General features: G+C 44.5%; 1 protein-coding gene across 3 annotated transcripts in view; it reads left to right on the top strand.

Moving 5' to 3' along the window:
• Window positions 1-15646, top strand: part of LOC310835931 (UDP-N-acetylglucosamine--peptide N-acetylglucosaminyltransferase 110 kDa subunit-like) — a 125179-nt gene that overhangs the window by 85905 nt on the left and 23628 nt on the right. For all 3 annotated transcript variants that reach the window (XM_083720876.1, XM_083720875.1, XM_083720877.1), the window contains one exon: window positions 1388-1513. In XM_083720876.1, the coding sequence (XP_083577002.1) occupies window positions 1388-1513 (126 nt within the window). The remainder of the gene's footprint in view (window positions 1-1387; window positions 1514-15646) is intronic.

Raw genomic sequence — 15646 nt, 5'->3', positions numbered from 1 at the left:
TCTTGCGAGTTCCTGTGGGGTTTTCCCAAGCCGCTAAGCCGCTTAACAGCTGATCCGCTAAGCCGCTTAACAGCTGATCCGCTAAGCCGCTTATCAGCTGATCCGCTAAGCCGCTTAACAGCTGATCTGCGAAGCCGCTTATCAGCTGATCCGCTAATCCGCTTATCAGCTGATCCGCTAAGCCCGCTAATAGCGCTAATCCGCTAAGCCGCTAATGGGCTTGCTTTGCAAGACGAAAAAACCGCAAGACGAAGAGACTCGCGGAACGGATTCTTTTCGTCTTGCGAGGCACCACTGTAAATCAAATAGATTTAAATCATGATTTAAATCACTAGTCGGTGTCCAAACGTTTTCCAAAGAGGGCCAGATTTGATGACGTGAAGATGTGTGAGGGCTGGCCAAAGTTCTTGAGCTTTTTTTTAGGATTGAAGATGGACTTTGGACGTGCCTGGCCTTAACCCGAACCCCAACTCTCACTCTAGCCCTTGCCTTTGCCCTAGCTGTAAACCCTAAACCTCTAAACCCTAAGTCTAACAGTAATTCTTACCCTAGCCCTAGCCCTAGCTCCAGCCCTAGCCCTTTCCCCTAAACCCCTAACCCTAAAATACATTTCATATGATTCCTGGATGCTTTCAAGTCATGGGTGCAAAGTAGTGCTTCAGATACCCTGCCCAGTTTTGTCACGGAGCACGTCTCCTGAGCTATGGCAATCTGACCAAAACGTCGCACTTTCCTGCAGTGCAGTATTTTTCAAAAGCAACGGCAAGTGCACTGTATGAGGGAAAGAAGCTCAGAAGGACAATTCGAGGGCTGTGACATCGTTGCCGGGTTGTCGAGTCAACCTGAAAGATGCCTTAGCAGATGTAGTAGTAGTGTCAGATGCTGGTGTGGTTGCTTGAGAGTAAACAGGCAAGACTCTGACCTGTCTTTTCCAGGCTTTATTCTTGGTGCAAACTATTTACAGTGAAGAGCGTCGTAAGTTCATGTCTGGCTCAATCGCTATCAGAATCTGGGAGTGGTCGGTCTTTGTACCTCCCCCAGCATAAAAGTCACGTCACCCCCAGCCTTTTCCGCCCCTCCCTGCGCTGAAGCCTACTGCGCAGAATGGGTGCTGGCAAGGAAGAGGAACTGCTTCGCAAGATTTTTGGAGGCTCCCTATAACACAACTGCCCTTCCATCTCTTGCCTCTGAGCTGATGGCAGTTCCCTGACAAGTAGTAGTAGTAGTAGTAGTAGTAGTAGTAGTAATAAATTTATTACTTATACCCCGCCCATCTGGCTGGGTTTCCCCAGCCACTCTGGGCGGCTTCCAACAAGAGATTAAAAAGACATTAAAACATGAGTTGTTAAAAACTTCCCTAAACGTGCTTCTAATGTTTGCGTTTCAGGTCCCGTGCAATGGCAAGGCGGCCGACCGCATTCACCAAGACGGCATCCATATCCTCATTAACATGAATGGCTACACCAAAGGAGCCCGCAACGAGCTGTTTGCTCTCCGGCCGGCCCCAATCCAGGTAAAGGAAGTCACAGTGAAAAATGTTGATCATACAGTGGTCCCTTGGTTCTCAATCTTCATCCCTTCCAGAAGTTAGTTCCGAAACCAAAGCGTTCCCAAACCGAGGCGCGCTTTCCCATGGAAAGGAATGCAAAATGGATTAATCAGTTCCAGGCTTTGAAAAACAACCCCTGAAACAGCCATTTAACATCAATTTTACTCTCTAACGAGACCATTGATCCCTAAAATGAAAGCAGTCATCAATGTACTGTACTATAAAATAAATAAGACAGTATTGTAGATGATAATAATAATAAAAAAAAATTGCCTGCACTGATGATAGGGATGGGGGGCTTCAATCTATTTTCGCAGTCACACCATCCATCCGTAGCTAAAGTCATTGTTTGGATCGGGGGCTTATATCCATTTCCGCAGTCACACAATCCATCCATCCGTCCGTCCATCAGTAGCTAAAGTCACTGTTTGGATGGGGGGCTTTTATCTGTTTCCGCCATCACACAGTCAATCCATCCATCCATCTGTCATGCAATCCATCAGTCAGTAGCTGAACTGGGCTCCACACAGTCACAAAAACAAGTTAACCAAAAAAGCCCCCAAAACAGAAACGCAAAATAGCAAAAACAAAAGCGCCAAATTTAATTCGTTCCGGAAGTCCAGAATGTTTGAAAACTGAGGCACGGCTTTCGATTGGTGCAGGCACCCTGGAAACAATTGCCGACAGCCGTGTCGGACGTCTGGCTTCCGAAAAACGTCCGAAAACCAGAACACTTTCTTCCGGGTTTTCGGAGTTTGAGAACCCATGTGTGCCCAAAATATTCCTTACTGTAGTCGTAAGATGTTAATGCTGTGATGTTAAAAAATGTCATTAAGACTGACTGCTCTGGGAAGTAAAAAAAAAAAAGCCTCCTGGGTCCTTAATTGTGTGATAAATCTTGCTTTATATGGCCTTTTTGTAGCGCTTGCCTCTTTAAGAAGCTCTTAGGTTTGTTTGTTTGTTTGCAAACTTCAGACCAGGGCGGATTTGATTTAAATCAAATCAATTTAAATCACGATATAAATCACAATTTAAATCACTAGTCAGGCTTGATTTAATTAAAAACAACAACAGAAAGGCATTCCTGCTGGTATAATCTTTAATATATACAACCAGATGAAGGTTTTGGTTTTGGAATCATAAATTTTCAGAGTAGTTTTGACAGTCCTATCAAAAAAGAAATACATAGACTGATCATGATGAAATGATGGCGAGGTTTAATAAGTGAACTGTTTCTATTTGAACAACTTTACTGCTGTACTTGATTGGAAGGAGAAAAAGAATCATCTTCTTCATAACAATTTATTTTTTTTTAAAAAAATATTTATTAGGTTTTTACAAAAAAGAAAAGTACATAACCACCACAAAAGTAAAAAGAATGTAAAAAGAAATAAAACTGTGATGGGATGATGAGCTGCTTGTGCGTAAAAGCTTAGTCCCTCAGAGTTTGCCCAGATTAGCAAAGCTCTGTCTGTAGCGGAGCCCCTTAAGCATGGCTCCCTCAATCGCTGGCAGAATCCGACAGTGGGCGTTTGCGGAATCTCTTCCAACATAAAAGCTCCTTAACGGAAACGCGTCTTCTGGACTCTCGGCGTGACAGTTTCCGGCGAGGTGTGGGTGTCCCTATAGGAGGTCCTGAAACCTCCTCACTGTTTTCGCTAGAAGTGTCCCAGAGCCATCCCTCCGACTCCCTTTCCCTCGGAGCTCCTTCTCTCCCCCTGCTGGTTCCCTCCTCTGCTGTTAAGTCTCTCCTAACCTCCTTGAGCCCTTCCACCACCTGCTCTTCCGATGGCAGTTCCCTGACATCCACCTCCCCTCCAGGGCCCCCTTCACCCCCTCCCGTCCCTTCCTCCATGGGCGGTGAGGATGCAAAACCCCTGAAAGAGCCTCCCTCATCTTCTGAAGTCTCGAACACTTCCCTCCACCGGTTGCTGTCCCTTGTCCCCGAGTACTCCTCTTCATCGGAGTCTACTGCTTCTTCCAGCTCCGATTCTGGGAACCCTTCGAACTCCTCTTCCTCGTCAGTGGTGCCAAAATGTTCCCTCCGGAACCTTGTTACAGACTGAGGTTTCCTTGGGAACCTTTGATGAAACGTTTCTATCAAAACCTCGTCATTGACTTCCTCTGCACTTACGCAGGTGTTTTCTGACTCTGGTTCCCCTTCCCAAGCTACCAAATACTCCACCTGATTACCCTTCCACCTGGAGTCAATGATTTCCGCCACATGGTTGTTGCGCTCCCTTTCTTCTATGACTGGTCCCTGAGTGAACAACCCTTCACGTCCCCCCCTGTATGGTGACAACAATGACCTGTGGAATACTGGGTGCAGTTTCATGTGGTTAGGTAACCTAAGTTTGAACGCCACCGGATTGACCTGTTGAATGACCTCAAATGGTCCCAATCTTTTGGGTCTCAATTTCTTACAACCCCCTTTGAACGGCAACCCTTGGGTCGACAGCCACACCTGGTCCCCCACCCTTATGGTTTCACCTTCCCTTCTATTCCTGTCTGCCTGCTTCTTGTATTCTTCCTTGGCCCTTTCTAGGTTAAGTTGGAGCTGACGGTGGATCGCTTCCATCTCCTCTACAAAATGTTCTGCTGCCGGGACGCTCCATCTCTCCCCTCCTTCCCCTGGAAAAGCCCTGGGATGACACCCATAGTTTGCCAAAAAGGGACTCATCCCTGTGGACACATTCTCCGCATTATTGTAGGCAAATTCCGCCAGTGCCAACTTTTCTACCCAATCATTTTTTCTGTCATTGACATAACACCTCAAGTATTGTTGGAGGATACCGTTTGCTCTTTCCGCCTGCCCGTTGGTTTCAGGGTGTCGGGCAGTCGAAAAATTGACTTCTACGTGCAGCAAGCTCATGAGCTTCCTCCAGAACCTGGACGTAAATTGTTTCCTTCGGTCGGAGACCACCCTCAAGTGGGCGCCATGCAACCTAAAAATGTGTTCTACAAACAATTTGGCTGTCTCTTCTGCCGTGACCGCATGTGAGCATGCTACAAAGTGGCACATCTTGGTTAACAGGTCTACTACCACCATGACAGCTGTTTTCCCTTTGGATTTCGGCAGATCCGTCATAAAATCTATGGATACTGCCTCCCATGGCCTTTCTGGTGTGGGTAAGGGTTCCAATAGCCCCGCTGGTGCCAACCTCTCCCCTTTTGCTCGCTGGCACCGGTCGCACCCCCTAACATATTCCCGTACGTCTTCCCTCACCTTGGGCCACCAAAACTCCCTGGTAACCAACCACATGGTTTTGTGTTGCCCGAAGTGCCCCGCTGTGGGGCTGTCGTGCAATTGTTTGAGTACCCGACCCCTCAATTCTCCTTCCGGTATGTACAGTGCCCCCTTGTAATATAACGTTCCGTTCCTTTCCTCAAACCCCCCTGTGTTCTCTCCACCTCCCCGGAGTCCTCTGAGTTTATCTTGGGCGTATTCATCGTTCTCGATTTCCTCTACCAGTTCTCTTTGCCCCACCAATGCCGCCCCACACACCCAGTGGTCCTCAGGGATGATATGTCTCTCCTCCGGCGCCCCCTCTCCCTCTAAATACTCTGGTTTACGAGAGAGAGCGTCCGCTCTGACATTCTCCTTCCCCGGCACATAGCAAATTTCAAAATGGAATTTGGAGAACTCCTGGGCCCATCTCACTTGTTTCTGGTTCAGTACTCGGGCAGTTCTCCAGTATTCTAGATTTTTGTGGTCGGTGCGCACTTGGACCTTGTGCTGCGCTCCAATCAGCAAGTGTCGCCATCTCCGGAACGCTTCATGAATGGCGAGTAGTTCTCGGTTGTACACGGTGTAGTTCCTCTCGGATTTGTTCAACTTCCGCGAGAAGAAGGCACACGGTCTCCATTCCGACGTATCTTTTCCCGGCTGTAGAAGCACCGCCCCCACCGCTCGGTCTGATGCGTCAGTCTCCACTCTCATTGGTTGCTGTAGATCCACGTGCAAAAGTTGTTCTTCCGACGCAAACGCCTTCTTCAATCTTTCGAACGCCCGCTGCGCCTCTTCCGTCCAAACAAATTTCTTCTTGCTGCTGAGACAATCAGTGAATGGGCGCCGTTAAGTGGGCAAAGTTCTTGATGAACTTCCGATAGAAGTTTCCGAAGCCCAAGAACCTCTGCACGTCCTTCTTAGTTTTCGGTGTCTTCCATTCCAGTACTGCTTGAACCTTGCTGGGATCCATGGCCAATCCCTTGTCTGACAACCGGTACCCCAGGAATTCCACCTCTCTGGTATGAAACTCACACTTCTCCAGTTTCACCCACAGCTGGTTTTCTTGCAGTCTGCTCAGTACCTCTCTTACATCTCGCACATGCTGCTCCTCATTCTCTGAGTACACCAGGACGTCATCTAAAAACGCTACACAGTTCTTGTAAAGCAATGGTCCCAGGACGTGATTCATGAACGATTGAAAACAGGCCGAGCCCCCCTGTAGACCGAAAGGCATAACGAGGTACTCAAAGGCCCCCAAGGGGGTGTACATAGTGGTTTTCCACTCGTCTCCCTTTCTCATACGTATCAGGTTATACGCCCCCCTTAGGTCCAGCTTGGTAAAAATTTTCCCTTTCCTCACCCGGGTCAAAATGTCATCGATTCTGGGCATGGGGAAAGCCACTGGTTCTGACACTGCATTCAGGGCCCGGAAGTCCACGACCAATCTGGATTTATCAGTATTTTTTTTGTCCACAAAGAACACTGGGCTGCCCCCCACCGCGCGTGACTCTCTGATGAAACCTCGCTTGAGGTTCTTGTCAATGAACTCCCTTAACTCCTGCATCTCCCTGTCTGACATTGCATACAGCTTGCCCACTGGCAGTTGTGCTCCTGGGAGTAAGTTAATTTGACAGTCAAAGGGTCTGTGCGGGGGCAGTTTATCTGCTTCTCTTTCGCTGAAGACGTTAACCAGGTCGGCGTATTGTCGTGGTACCTTCCCTTTATCTGTTACTTCTATCCCTGCTAGCGTAGCCTGGGCTCCTGCCTGGGCTTCCCCTTCCTTGCAGTGTGCCATGCAATGCGCTGACCCAAAGGAAACTACCCTCTGGTGCCATCCCACTAGCGGATCATGCAGTGCCAGCCAGCTCATCCCCAAAATAATGGGCGCTCCTCCCAAGGTGGCCACATTAAACGCTATCAGTTCGGTGTGTCTTACCACCCTCATTATCATTGGGACAGTCTGTTGGTCAACTTCTCCCCCCAACAGCTCCCTCCCATCAATCGTGGTCACCTGCAACGGGTTGCTCAAAGGGATAGTCTGTATCTGGTGTTCGGCTGCAAACTCCTTACTCATAAAATTGCAGGAGCTGCCTGAGTCCAATAGCGCCTTTATCTTTAATGGGTGTCCGTTTGGCAGCTCTAGCAACACCTCTATTACAAGCGCTGGTCTTGGGGGTTCCGGTGTGGGCACATTCACTGCTCTTTGGCCTGGCTGCTGTGCCCCGATGGTGGCAGCCAGGCGTTGGCTTTTACTTGCTCCTTAACCCCCTCCTCCTCCCCTCCAACAGCTCCCGCCATCCCTTGCCATTCCTTTCTTTGCGGGCAGACTCTGGCAAAGTGACCTGGCTGTTGGCAGAGAAAACATTTCTTGGCGCTCTTTCCCTCCTTCTTCCGCCCTTCACTGGGGTTTGAAACTGTGCGCGCGCTGTTCCAATTTCCATCGGCTCTGCTGGCGGGGAATGCTGCTCAGGAATCTCTGGAATGCGAAAATCCCTCCAACGTTCCCCCTTCCCTTCCCGCTTCTCCAAAGCTCTCGCCTCCTGGCGGGCTCCTATGGCCAGCGCTGATTTAGTCAGCTGGTCCATAGACTCCGCCCTGGGCGCCCGGGAAAGTTCGTCCTTCACTGCCGAAGATAGTCCTTCTTCGAACAGCATTTGTATCGGTTCCGCCGACAAATCCCAACCCAATTTATGGATCAACATGGTGAACTCAGTCCAGTACTCACGGACAGATCGGCTCCCTTGTTTACACGCCATTAACTGTCTGCGCACCACTCCCTGCTCAATCTCGCTGGAAAACATCAGATCCATGGCGCGAAAAAACTTCCTCGAGTCCTTTAGGGCGTCATTATTAGCTGCCATCAGGGGCCTCACCCAGTCTTTCGCCCCCCCTTCGAGATGCCCAATCACAAACGCTACCCTCGATTCCTCATCAGGAAAGTCATCAAACTGCAGATTGAGGGCATATTGCATCTCTGTCCTAAAAGCTTGATAGTTCCTGGGATCACCCCCAAACTTCTGCACCAATCCTGGCACCTTCCTTGTGAGTGGGGTGGCCTTTCCCTTTTCTGCATCCTGAGCCCTCCTCTCCTCGAGCCTTGCCGTTTGCAGCGCTAGCTGGACCTCCAACGCCCTGTACCTTTCCTCCAGGCTTGGACCCGCTCCAGCTCCTCCTGCTACTCCGGCTCCGGTTGGGTTGCTCATGATGCCTCTCCTTGCACAAGCGGCTTTCAAAGACTGTCGGATTGCTGTGATGGGATGATGAGCTGCTTGTGCGTAAAAGCTTAGTTCCTCAGAGTTTGCCCAGATTAGCAAAGCTCTGTCTGTAGCGGAGCCCCTTAAGCATGGCTCCCTCAATCGCTGGCAGAATCCGACAGTGGGCGTTTGCGGAATCTCTTCCAACATAAAAGCTCCTTAACGGAAACGCGTCTTCTGGACTCTCGGCGTGACAGTTTCCGGCGAGGTGTGGGTGTCCCTATAGGAGGTCCTGAAACCTCCTCACTGTTTTCGCTAGAAGTGTCCCAGAGCCATCCCTCCGACTCCCTTTCCCTCGGAGCTCCTTCTCTCCCCCTGCTGGTTCCCTCCTCTGCTGTTAAGTCTCTCCTAACCTCCTTGAGCCCTTCCACCACCTGCTCTTCCGATGGCAGTTCCCTGACAAAAACATAATCAAAAATACACATAGAACAGATCAAAACACTAGAATATAGAATACAGTAAAGAAAAGTTTCACCCAACCAAATACAAAAACATAAAAACTCCAACTTTTTCGATCATACTTAATTAACTTCCTTTCTTGACTTCCTCATGCCTCCTTTTTTTGTGTTCCTCTTTACCCAATCAGATACAGCAAATCCTTACCCTCTTTCAGATCTCATTTCTAATTATTAAGTTCATTCTATTATGTCACCAATCTTTTCTCCTCGTACTTAAACACCTTTATAATATTATTCACTTTCGACATAATATCACTTTAATCTTTCCTCCTTTTCTGTTGCATTTTGTATACTTTTTAAAGCTATATCACTAATGCCTTATTATTTCCAAATCCAACATTATTTTAACATTCATAAACTTTGCAGTGTTTCTGCAGATAGTCTTTAAACTTCTTCCAGTCCTCTTCCACTGATTCTTCTCCCAGGTCTCGGATTCTGCCAGTCATTTCTGCCAACTCCATATAGTCTATCACTTGCATCTGCCATTCTTCCAAGGTGGGCAAATCTTGTGTCTTCCAATACTTTGCGATGAGTATTCTTGCTGCTGTTGTCGCGTACATAAAAAACGTTCTATCTTTCTTTAACACCAATTGTCCGACTATGCCCAAGAGAAAGGCCTCTGGTTTCTTAAGGAAGGTACATTTAAATACCTTTTTCAGTTCATTATATATCATTTCCCAGAAAGCCTCTATCTTCGGGCACGTCCACCAAAGGTGAAAGAAAGTGCCCTCAATTTCTTTGCATTTCCAACATTTGTTATCAGGCAGGTGATAAATTTTAGCAAGCTTGACTGGGGTCATGTACCACCTATAAATCATTTTCATAATATTCTCTCTTAGGGCATTACATGCCGTGAATTTCATACCGGTGGTCCATAACTTTTCCCAGTCAGCAAACAAAATGTTATGACCTATGTCCTGTGCCTATTTAATCATGGCTGATTTAACTGTTTCATCCTGAGTATTCCATTTCAACAGCAAGTTATACATTCTTGAAAGGATCTTAGTTTTAGGTTCTAACAGTTCTGTTTCCAATTTTGATTTTTCCACCTGGAAACCCAGCTTTTTGTCCAAATTATAGGCCTCTCTTACTTGATAATAATGAAGCCAATCTCGCACTTTGTCCTTTAATTTCTCAAAACTCTGCAATTTCAGTTTATCTCCTTCTAATTCTACTATCTCCCAATAATTCGGCCATTTGGCCTCCATATTGAGTCTTTTCAGAGCCTTTGCTTCCATGGGTGACAACCACCTTGGGGTCTTGTTTTCCAATAAATCTTTGTACCTTATCCAGACATTAAATAATGCTTTCCTGACAATATGGTGTTTAAAAGCTTGGTGCGCTTTAACCTTGTCGTACCCCAAATATGCATGCCAACCAAAAGCATTGTTAAAACCTTCTAAGTCCAAAATGTCAGTGTTCTCAAGAAGCAGCCAATCTCTCAACCAGCAAAATGCTGCTGATTCGTAGTAGAGTTTAAAGTCCGGCAGGGCAAACCCCCCTCTTTCTTTCGCATCTGTTAATATTTTAAATTTTATTCTGGGCTTTTTGCCCTGCCAGACAAATCTAGAAATATCCTTCTGCCACTTCTTGAAACAATCCATCCTGTCCACAATCTGTAAGGTTTGGAACAAAAATAACATTTTTGGCAATACATTCATTTTTATAACTGCAATTCGCCCCAACAAGGAAAGCTTCAATTTAGACCATATTTCTAAATCTTTTTAAACTTCTAACCAACATTTCTCATAATTGTCTTTAAATAAATTCGAATTTTTAGCTGTCATATTGATCCCCAAATATTTCACTTTCTTAACTAAGGTCAAACCAATCTCATTCTGAAACCTTTCTTTTTCAGTCTGTGTTAAGTTTTTCTCTAAAACGTTAGTTTTTGACTTGTTCAATTTAAAACCTGCCACATGACCAAATTCTTGAATCAGTTCTAATACCCTTTTCGTACTAGATTCTGGCTCCTGTAATGTCAAGACTAGGTCATCTGCAAAAGCTTTCAGTTTGTATTGTTTGGCTCCGACCTGGATTCCTTTAATCTGACTGTCCCTTCTAATCATATTCAACAGCACCTCCAGGACTGAAATAAATAACAATGGAGAGATAGGGCAACCTTGTCGTGTTCCTTTGTCTATCTTAAATTCTTCAGTCACCACATTATTAACTATCAGTTTAGCTTTTTGTTCTGAATAAATTGCACTTATACCATTTTCAAACCCTTGTCCCACCCCCATTCCCTTAAGGTTTTTCTTCATGAAATTCCAAGAAATATTGTCAAAGGCCTTCTCCGCATCAATAAAGATTAAAACAGCTTTTGTGTTAATATTCACTTGTAACATCTCCAAAATATCAATTATGTTCCTTGTATTATCAGACAAGTGTCTGCCTGGGAGAAAGCCTGCCTGATCCTTGTGAATCTCTTCTACTAATACTTTTTTTAATCTGTTAGCTAAAATGTCAGCAAAAATTTTATAATCCACATTTAACAGGGAGATGGCACAGTAGTTCTTGAGTTGTGTCTTTTCAGACTCTAGTTTAGGTATAAGCGTAATAAAAGCTTCTTTCCACGACTCCGGCGCCCTCTTCCCTTCCATAATTTCGTTACAAACCTCCTTTAATGGTTGAATTAAGTAGTCTTTCAAAACTTTATAATACTTGGAGGTTAACCCGTCTGGCCCTGGAGATTTGCCCAGCTGCATATTCTGAATGGCACCTTCAATCTCCTGTTCTGTAATTGCGTGATTCAACATTGTCCTTTTTTCTTGAGATATTTTTTGTAATCCATTAAATCTCAAAAATTGGTCTATATCAGTCTCTTTCTGAGGCCCTGGTGTGTACAATTGTTTAAAGTATCTCTGGAAGCACCTTCTAATCTCCACAGGATTCTGGATGTTTTTCCCTTCTATCTCAAGGTTTGTAATAGTGTTTAATTTTTGTCTTTTTTTCAACTGCCAAGCTAGCAGCTTCCCACATTTGTTAGCCGATTCAAATGTCTTTTGCCTCATCTGCTTTATTTTCCATTCTACTTCTTGATTTATCAGTTTCATATATTGTACTTGGTAAAGTTTAATTTCTCTCAGAATCTCCTTTGAATTGGGTTTCGACCTTAATTTCCTCTTCTTTTATTTTTTCCAAAATTTTATCCTTTTTCTCATTTTGAGTCCTCTTTTTTTATAGCATTCTGTTGGATTAGAAACCCTCTCATGACCGCTTTACTTGCGTCCCAGATTACTCTTTTTTCCACCATAGTTCTCAAATTAGTTTCAAAATAGTCTCTCAATGTCTTTTGGGCCTTCTTGATAATCTCTTGATCTCGCAGTAAGGTGTCATTCATCTTCCATCTGAAGGAGCCATTCATTGTTAGTTTCATTTCCATCTTTACAGCATTATGGTCGGAGCAAGTTCTTGGGCAGATTTCCACCTTCTTTATCTTAGGTGCCAGTACTCTAGTTATCCATATCTGGTCAATTCTAGTTCATGTCAATTTGGCTTCAGAAAAGAATGTTCCTTCTCTTTCCAGGGGGTTTTTAGTTCTCCATATGTCAATTAAATCCATATTGTCAGTCAATTCAAAAAAAGTTTTTGGTAATCTGCCCCTCTTTTGTTACAGTCTGTTTCTGTGCCTTGTCCATATTCGTGGATACCACTCCATTCATATCTCCCATCATGATGATGTTATTATAGTCCATATAGTCCAGCATCTTCTCGTGCAACTTCTTAGAGAACTCCGATTTCCCCTCATTTGGTGCATAAATACCTAAAATCAAAAAAATTTCTCCTTGAATTTGAATTTCAATTGCCAGAATCCTTCCTTGTTCGTCTTTAAAAATAAATTTAGGTGATAGGCTTTCTTTTGCGTAAATGACCACTCCTCTCTTTTTAACCTTATCCGATGCTATAAACTCCTGGCCCAATCTTTTATTAATCAAAATTTTCCTGTGAAGCCTAATCACATGTGTTTCCTGTAAACAGATTAAGTCCAATTGTTCCTTTTTTAATAGATGAAAAACCTTCCTCCTCTTCTCCGGGGAATTCAGGCCGCAAATATTCCAACTTAATAGTTGCAGAGACATGATGCTGTGCTTCTATTTCCCTCCTACTGCTCCCAGAAGCTCTTCCTCCTTTGACGGTGGTATCACTTTCCCTGGCTGATCAGATCCCAAAGGTCTGTGGGGGCCTAGTACTCCAGATCTTAAGGCTCTCAATTCTTCCTCCACCTCTTTTTGAAGGTCTCCTCCGTGATCACTCCAGAATTTTTCCTTGTCTTTAACCGATCTTATTTTGACTTTTTTCCCTTTATATGAGAAAGATACCCCCTGGGGGAATTCCCATCTGAAGACAACTTTATTACTTCTCAATAATGCCACTAAGTTTCCGTAGTTAGCTCTAAGTTCAAGCAAATGCTTGGGGATGTCCTTGTAAATTTCCACTCTTGAATCTTGAATCTCTAAAGTTTTCTGGAAGTGCGCGCTCAATATCTTATCTCTCTCTTCCTTCGTTCTGAGGGAGATCAAACAGTCTCTCGACCTGATTTTCCTCCCTCCCTTACCAGGTCTGAACGCACTTACTATCTTAAAGTCCTTATCCGCTTCCAAAGGCCAAAATTTTTTAAATTCCTGTGTAAGATACTCACTTAAATTCTCTTTTTCAAGTTCTGGGACTGACCTGATCCTCAGGTTGTTCTCCTTATTTCTCAATTCTATCATAGACAGAAAATCCTGATGTTCCCCAACTTGTTTACGCATCGGCTTTATTTCCTGTTGCACAGCCTCTACTTTCTCTCTCGCCTCCTCAGCTATTTTCCGATTCAACGCAGTTTCTTCCAAAAGTTTCCCAATGGTTTGTGCATTTGAACTCACTTGCTGGGTTAAATTGTTAATGCTAGCTGTATTTTGATCAATTTTAGTTGACTGTTCAGTCACTTGTTTGCTTAGGCCATCCAATTTTTCATAAATTTTATTTAGTACAGAAGTAAAGTTCTCTCCTGAGGCCATTCCCTCAAGCCCAGTTTGATCTGAATCTTCCCCTTGTGCCACAGGAAGACTGGGAACAGATGATCTGCGTAGCTGAGAGATTATGCTAGGCTGCTGTGTTTTGGTTTTAGTTGATCTTGTTGCCCTGCTCATCCCACTTCTGTCAAGGTCAGTCCCACGGTTAGCTCTTCCCATGGAAAATCCCCAGCTCCTGAGATGGAAAAATCCCCCAGTGGCTGCACAGTTTCAATACTCCACTAGAGGGAATCTTTAATGTCGCAGTTTGTAAAGTCTTTCTCAATTTTCAAAGTGTCCCTTGAAAATTTACACAGTAGCAAATCACCGGAAAACCTTCCTGAACTTTTTACTTTTGCAGAGTTAGTCCTAGTTAAGTTACAGTGTCTCCAAAGAGTGCGAGTTACAATATAACAGTTCAAAACAGCCTGACTGCTCTAGCAACTTGGCAGTCCGATTCCCTGAAGTTCAAACATTTTTGTAAATCCACAAGTGGAGAGGCAAGGATCAAAATTGTCCCTCTCCCCCCTCAATTTGCCTGGGGGGGGAGTCTTCTGTTTAAATGTTGGGATTTAGGTCTTTAATATCACAGTCTCTGAAGCATTAGATTAAAACGTTGTTGCTTTATAACTTTAAACAGAGCCGGGAGACGGACTTCTTGGTTGCGCCTCCCGCTTTGGTGCCAAATTTAAAGTCAAGTTTTTTCACTTAATCGCCAATTCAAAACCTCCCCTACTCACGGGTAGTTGTTTCTTAGCCGAATAGTCCCAGGAAAAAGGTCAGCGCTCACCGACAACAGCTTCGCGGCTTCACCCCACAGAAAGAGCGATCGACTCTCAGCACCGCGCCAGCCCCGTCACGCTCCGGCACCCCTTACGAGGTCCGTTTACGATTTCGGGGGGCGCTAATGGTGCCCGCTGAGTTCCACGGCCACAGGCTTCCGCTGCCTGCGGTTTTTCAACGGGGGTCTCCACTTCGCCGTAGCGGACGACCTGTTTTTGCGGAGCTTCCCCTTCACAGAAGGAAGGAGACAGCCATTGTCGTTCGCGCCGCCTGCGGAAGTTCCTTCTTCATAACAATTTAAACCATTGTTTAACTAAAACAATAACATGACAGCATATGTATCCATGTTGGTTAACTGATGTGGTTAAACATTTAAAAAAAAAAAAAAACAGGCTGAGTTTCTGCACACATGAAAAACTTAAAACAAATTCTTATTTCCTGATGGCCTTTGATGTAACTTAGACAGAAAATCTTTAGAAAGATTTTCCTCCAAAAGCGTTTTATGATTTAAATCGAAACAATCCGATTTAATTTGTTAAAAAATTCTGAAGTACAGTCCCTGGGGGTTTAAGCTCAGACTTCAAAAAGATTCTCATCATGGTGTTTGGATAACGGAGGCGTTTGGTATTTTTTTCTTCTTCTCCACTTAACATCTACAATTGGTTTTCAATGCCAAGCCTCAATAAGAACTTATTTTTTTTAAAAAAAAGAGGACAGATGGATTTCTGTTTATAATTAGGCATTTAATTGTGCAGCTTTACATAAGACTTGAAAGACTTGATAAAGATGGAAGAGGAGGCAAGATGGCTCTCGCTAATATGAAGCAGCATGAAAAAATATATTCCTTTCTTTGAGGCGAGTAGGTGTTATGCGCTGACTGATTTTGCAATAATTTGAGATAACAACTTGGAACAATATACAGTGCATTATGAGCGAGAGAGAAGGCTAAGTGGTGTCTAGCAGCGCCCCCCCTTTAGGGCCCAGAGGGGGGAGAGTTTCAGTCTCCAAATGACTGATATTTGTGGAATACAGTTTCATTGTAATATTGCAAACAGTTTTGCCTAACAATTTAACTTGGAAAGTACTGGTTCAATAAAGGTCAAAAGGAAGATTTGGACAATTAATGAGTTGCCGCGCCATTAAACTTCAGATAACAGATTTGGACAATTTCCCAGATTGGAATGGAGTCAGAGGAAGCAGCGCTGATAAAAAGACTGTTGGAAAAATGTATACTAACAAAGCTGTATTCGACGGATGAAAGTTTATTATGTTTAACATGATTGAGAATCATGGACTCAGGGACGAAGAATTATAAAGCGTCAAAATGGAAATGTGGAAAATATGGAAACAACGAGGAGAGGCAGGACTGAGATGTG

The sequence above is a fragment of the Podarcis gaigeae genome, assembly GCF_964106915.1.
Source record: "Podarcis gaigeae genome assembly, chromosome: W".
Taxonomy (NCBI): Eukaryota; Metazoa; Chordata; class Lepidosauria; order Squamata; family Lacertidae; genus Podarcis; species Podarcis gaigeae.
This window is presented reverse-complemented; position numbering and strand designations above follow the sequence as displayed.